Genomic DNA, 6,498 nt, shown 5'->3' with positions numbered 1-6,498 from the left:
CGTATTCCTGTTTCGTCGGTACAAAGTGAAATTCATACAGAGGTCTAATTCGTATGTTCTTACTAAGATATATACATATAAGATTATAATTGAGAAAGCAATTTGGTTGCTTCCGGGCACACAGTAGACTGGTATAGTAGACTGTGATCACGTGACTTTGCCCCTCCACTCAGCAACTCGCGTGTTACATAATATCGATCGACCATGCTCTCCCGTAGCCTAATGCATCTTGTCAGTGTCGTGTAGCACTAACCGTTAAACACTTTAAAATGGCAGAATTTTCCTTAGAGATTAAATGGCGAGGTGCAAGGCAGCCGTGAATGTAAACGTACTGTAAAACAAGAGCTTAGCTGAGTGGGCATTGTTATCGAGTTAGATACCAATAACAAATGTCTCTGTCGGCTGTTGTTTTTCTAGAGTGGTGGACATGCGCTACAGATGCAATCTCACGTAGAGGTGTGATGTCTAGTTCTAGCTGTGCCATATACAGTAGAGAGAGAGACTTAATAGAACATTCTTGAGCCGAAGGCCCATTGTCCTTTAATACAATTAGAAAAGAACGGAAAGTCAAAACAAATCTCACACGGGAGAGAAATGCTATCATTTGCTTGAACGCGAAATTAAAGTCCAGCATTGAATTCGTCACCTAATTATCATAACTTCAACAGGCATAGTAATAAACCGCATAAAATCTGTCTGTACAACAGGTTTACAGTACATAGTGACATTATTGCGCAGTGAAACTAATTTTTTACAATTCGATAGTTAATACTCGGCAATAACCCGTTGGTGCGAACGCGAAAGTTAAACCAGATCAATCAGAATTTAAACATTTCTACTAAAGTTTTAAACGCTTTGCATAGGTAACATAATGATAGTGTTGCCTAATTATGATATTTTCCTCATTTTAGGGAAATGAAAACAGTAGAGCGCGAGACGCAAACATTACACTCCACGAATTGAATTCGGCACACCTATCAGCTGATGAGGTGTGCAGCGACCAGCGGCGGCTGCTGCTGCTGCCAGTGTAGTAGTAAAGATGGCGACGGTCATGCAAAGACAACGCTCCCGCAGGAGGCTGGCGGCACTGACATTTCTCTCGAATATCTCCCTCGACGGCACTCACAGGGACACGAAACTTTCGCAGTACGGAAGGGCCGGGTTTTTGGGGAAAGTGGTTGGGCCTGAGGTCAAAGGAAGCGACGGGGGGACAGATGACAAGAGGAGCAACAACAAGGAGAACCAGCTGAACAGAAATGAATGTAAAGGTAACAACAACATCGCGATTTGCTTTATTCCGCGAGTGCCCCTCATATTGGCACTCGGCAGATGACACTTCTCACCCATTTTTTCACGTGTGGACGTCGAAATTTCAGTTTCATTTTTTATTTGTTTCTATATTTTTATTTTTATTTTATCTATACTTTATTTCCACTTATATTTTTATTTTCATTATAATTTCAAGCCGGGGGTGAGGCCGTAAAGGCGGGGTATAATGTAAATCCATGTTTAATATTGTAATAAGCCTCTTTATTTACGCTAACTGCATGTTGGTTATTTTTCGCTAACCAACATCGACATCTTAAAATTTGACAGCCCAACAGGCGGTCAAAAATGTGCCACTTCAAATATCTTGACGTGTTCTGTAGTATTTATTTATTTCGAGAATGTATTACACACAAAAGTCGGAAATACACCCGAATAATGTGCTAATGTGCCACAGGTTAGGTCAAAACCGTTTTAGATTTAAAAACTCAGTTAAATGACAGGTCATTGATAATAAGTTCAAATAGGTTTCAGGCCATGCTGGCTTTTCATTTAAATAAAAAGGCATCAGTAAAATTGTGTAGGAGCCTCCTGTTTTTTGCCTATTTATATGTCTTGATATTAATTTCAAGCTTACTTATTTTTATGTCCTAACTGCCACTTTTGTAGGCAACACCTACCCTAACCCTGCCCACTATTCCAGTAACTAGCCCGTGATAATTTCTCACAGCTGTGGATTTTCCCGACTGATTATCTCATGTTTTATGCATTTTTAACTATACTGTAGTTGTTGGTGCATACCACTTTTAACTCTCCCTACGTAGAATTATGGGGGAGCCTAGTCTTCAGTGCTTTCAGTGATTCCATTTGGAGTAATGCCATAAATGAACCTCATGTGGTGCATTCTAGACCTTACTACATGTTTTATGTAGTGTCGTTGTGCCTCTTAGATGCACCCATCTCATAGCCTTTCTCCAACTTGTTGTCGATCCTAAATAACTATGACAATTTAGTGCAACTGTGGGGTATTCTCTCAGCCTCACTTTTAGATCCATGTAGGGACATCGTACCCTTTATTGTCAGGATCTGTGGATCTTGCTGTCTGACCGCTCCACTTCCCTCTCTTCACCGTGTGAAAGATTGAATGGCTAAAAATGCTCCAGTGCTTGGCTCTATAGCCAGAATTTAATAACGCATTCTTTCATTCAAAGATGAATGAAAACTGTCATCGGGAATTGCCAGAAATGCATAGTAATATAATTAGTTGAAAATATGCATGGTATCAATAAAAAAAAACTAATAAAAGACATGTAACAGAAGCCCAGTGATTTGGATGCATGCTAACCTTTCCTAACCTAACCTAGGGCCCTTGGACATACCTGGCTGGGTCTGCCCTCACATAGCCAGAAAATGTGAATTTTTGTTGACAAAAATGTTATTTTACTTTTGGATTTTGCCCTGAAGGGTTAGATGTGAAATGAGTCCTCTTCCCATTTACTTGTACTCTATGCCCCAGGTCATATTACTGAAAGTCAAAGTTTACATCTCTCCTCTGCTTCCATGATCTCATTGGACCTCACTTCATTTCATTGCCTTGCAACTTCCATATTCACTGCTGTTTTGACCAACTGTTCTTGATGCCCTCTCATGCCATGTGTAACCAACTTAAATCTTTGACATCCCTGTTTTTTCTCTGCTAATTCCTCATTCATAATACCATCTTTCTACTGTACTCCAATCATAAATCTTAACGTTCTCTGGTTATGCCTTTCAAAATCTCCTTTTTATAGGGCAGTGCCCATTTTTCTGCTGCAGAAAGTCATTGCTTTCCTGTTCATAACAATTTTATTTGGCCATTAGTGTTTCTATCTTTTCATTTCACTCATGCTCCAGCTACATGCAGTCCCACAGCTATCCCAACACCAGTTTCACAGCCCAACATGTCCTGAGGGTAACAGAAATCATTCACTCTTTTCAGTGAGCTACCCATATACTACTGTACAAGGTTCTCACTCCCCTTTTTTCCCCTAACCTAACCTAAAGTACCAGACAATGATACTTAAAGGAATACAGTATATATATCCCTAACCTGGTCCTATTTGAAAGTCATTAAGTCATCAGTGGCCCTTCAGCTTATCAGATACTGTGGATGCTATGCTTTCTAGTAAGCAACAAAAATCCTCTAGTTTAGCTTGCATTTGAGCATTCAAGGTATCCCACAGCAAACAGTAATTCTTTCTTGATTATTAGGTGTAGATGGAAGTTGATGTTAAAAATGAAAAGCTGCATTTCAGTTCTGATTTAAATTACTGTAGTATTTGAAGTTTGTAAAATTCTACTGGAATGTATTATTACTCCTTAATGTAACCTGAAATAAAATGGATTCCTCTTGCGTTATATTAACTAAGCCAAAAATAGACAAATGATTTTAATACCTATTTAAAGTTTACAGCGTCTTTATAATATTACTGTATATTACTGGTAAAAAGTGATAGTCAATCCAAAGACATCTCTTTCAGTGCAAAGACCTCTTTCACTGTTAAACAGATTGAAGATAAACTGAAAAAATGAGGTCGTACAAAAGGGAAAGAAAGTGTTTGAACTGTGCAATATGAGGATTATTGTTTTCCAAAAGAAAAAAAAGTGGGAGGAAGCAGCTTGTAATACAAGGTATACAGTATCAATGATCCTTAAAAGAAAAATAGTTTGTGCTAAATTGAAACAATCTAATTGATTCAAAAATTAAATTTTTGCCTGGTCCATTGAAAATGTAGCAGCAGTGAAGTGGCTGCTATTTAATTTGAGAAACTACATTTATGTTGCTAGTATGCTGGTCAGATACCAGTATGCATCCATTGCATACATTCCAGCCAATACAGTCATTCATTGCTTGCTCTCTCGCTGTGTTTCTTGATTTTGTTGTCTTCTCACAAAACCTAATTATTCTCATGAAAGGTAAATTTAATTTTAAAATTTTCCTGACTTGGTGGGAATAGTGTGAGTGCAATAATGACTAAAGTCAAGAAGGCTGCTGAGTGTTATTTATCAGCTGAATATCATTTTGATGTTTTATAGAATTGTCACAGGAATAATATGTGAGTCAGATCTTTTGGTTTTGAAAGATTGAGTAGTTTGTATACAGCAAGTGCATTTAAATATTAGTAAATTGTTTGTAGCCAAGGGAGACTGACTTGCAGGTATTTAAATGTGAAACTACATATGTGGCACAATCTGTCATTTTTTTTTAAGCTTCCAAAATGGAAAACTTACATTTATTGTAGGTATTGTAATGTGGGACTACTTATGTGACACATTTAGCCCCTTTTTTAAAGCTTTCAGTATTGAAAAATTGAATATTCAACTGCTTGTTGCAGAATGTTGGTATTGTAGTGGTTGAAGTTACAGGATTATGTAATTTTTGTGCTGTACTGGTACTTGCATAATACGATAAAAAATAATGTTTCTGGTTTATTCCTGGTTTTTATGTGGAATTTCTGGTAGAGTACACTTGATTTTTAATTACAGTGTTGTACTTTCATTTATTGAAATTATTTGAGCACCCACTGTTAAAATTTCTGTATAGATCATTATCTAAAGATCAAAACAATCTTCTAGTCTTTTAAGATTTGAAGCTGTGGTCTTTACATGTTTATGCAGTTTCTCTAGTTTATGACATTTTACAATTTTTTTAAAATTCCATCTGCTCTTCTATTTCTTGCAGGAAAGATTTGGAATAATTCAGTTGCACCTGCTGGGGCATCAAGTTGTTCTCAAGATACATCCGAGATTTATGCTGTTTCTACAAATGACAAGGTGTACAGTGATGGAGGAACAGCTACTGTTCATTATGTTCCAGTTCAGTTCAGGGACAGGTAAGGATATTTGATATGTTTTTCTGTTTTAAATTTAGAGCAGAGAATTGCCAAAGATAAGTCTGCTAACAGTCATGCTGTTCTGTGTTGAAAAGATGCAACACATGATAGGACTGTAATTGGGAACCCTAAGGAAAGTTGAAAATTTCCAGTGCCAGGTCATCTTGACCAAACTTTCATAAATCAAAAACTGCAAACTGGGGGCATTAAGAGAATTTGTGTATTCTGCAATTACTGTATTCCCCAATACTGTACTGAATGAGTTTTCTTATAATGCTAGGCTGTTAATATTAACATAAGCTCATTTCCATTCTTGTAACTAAATCTTAGATATATTTTGGTGATGGCAGAAAAATACCGGCTATTACACTTTGTCACAGTGTAAACAAAGTTTATGTGACGGTAGGATTTTGCCAATAGCAATCTTGGTTAGTTGATTGATTGATTGATTTATGGTTGCTAAAACTGACATCACAATCTCGGGTAGCTGATAAAGTTGATTAGTCATGGAGTGGTAAACATGGTTTTCTAACTTCACCCCCCCCTTTTTTTTTTGTAGAAGCAGCTGTTTTAAATATATTGTCATGTATCAAAGGCACCAAGGTTAACATAATTGCGGAAAGAAAAAAATAAACAATTAACATGTTTTCCTTAGGGAATGACAACAGTTTGAATGAAGAACAGTAAATAAACAAGTAAATGAATGGTGGTCATCTTGCCTTATAAACTGTATGAGACTGTCACATTTGATTTGGTTTTGGTTTTTCTTGGTAACTAATGAGACTATACATTGCTTATACTTGACTTGATAGCAATGCATTTTCATCTGAGAAAGTTACTTTTTTATTGTCTTTGATGACTTAATATATTGAAAACCTTGTTGTTGATGACATACACAAAACCAAGTTGTTGTTATTTCTGGTTTGCTTCTAAGGCAGATGAGAAAAATTATTGCCCAGTTTTAAAAGAAAGAAGCTGTGTGAACTGTAATTAGATAAGATTTTTCTGCTTTCTCCCAAGATTAGATTATGACTACCAGATGGCTTATGCCGATGACATGGAGAATGAGAATATTTTTATGCTGGTCTTAATTACAGTAATATTTTTATCAGCAGTATACAATATTGATAGCCTGGTTTTGAAATAGCATTGTTGAATGATTTAGTCCCTTAATGTGTTTATTGGTGTGAGCCAATGGTATATGGTATAAAGTTTATACCCAAAATATATAAAAGTGGATACTGTATATAATAAAACCTAAGGTGGATTTTGATCATCAGTAAGAAGTTTGGATGGAAAAGCTCTTGTCCTTATATCTTTTTGCTTACATTCTTCATGTGTACGTGTAAGGAAGAACAAT

The 6,498-nt window shown here is 36.4% G+C and overlaps 1 protein-coding gene across 4 annotated transcripts in view; it reads left to right on the top strand.

The window, feature by feature from the left end:
- The first annotated feature begins 970 nt into the window (after positions 1 to 970).
- LOC136843374 (CDK5 and ABL1 enzyme substrate 2-like) overlaps positions 971 to 6,498 on the top strand; it is a 60,453-nt gene continuing 54,925 nt past the window's right edge. Inside the window, exons 1-2 of one of the 4 annotated variants that reach the window (XM_067111721.1) lie at positions 971 to 1,268; positions 4,988 to 5,138. In XM_067111721.1, coding sequence (XP_066967822.1) covers positions 1,040 to 1,268; positions 4,988 to 5,138 — 380 coding nt within the window. In that variant the 5' untranslated portion in view covers positions 971 to 1,039. The remainder of the gene's footprint in view (positions 1,269 to 4,987; positions 5,139 to 6,498) is intronic. The other 3 variants (XM_067111722.1, XM_067111723.1, XM_067111724.1) reach the window with 3 other exon arrangements.

This window comes from Macrobrachium rosenbergii, chromosome 11, assembly GCF_040412425.1.
Source record: "Macrobrachium rosenbergii isolate ZJJX-2024 chromosome 11, ASM4041242v1, whole genome shotgun sequence".
NCBI lineage: Eukaryota > Metazoa > Arthropoda > Malacostraca > Decapoda > Palaemonidae > Macrobrachium > Macrobrachium rosenbergii.
The sequence above is the reverse complement of the archived record's forward strand: the minus strand, read 5'-3'. Positions and strand labels throughout refer to the sequence as shown.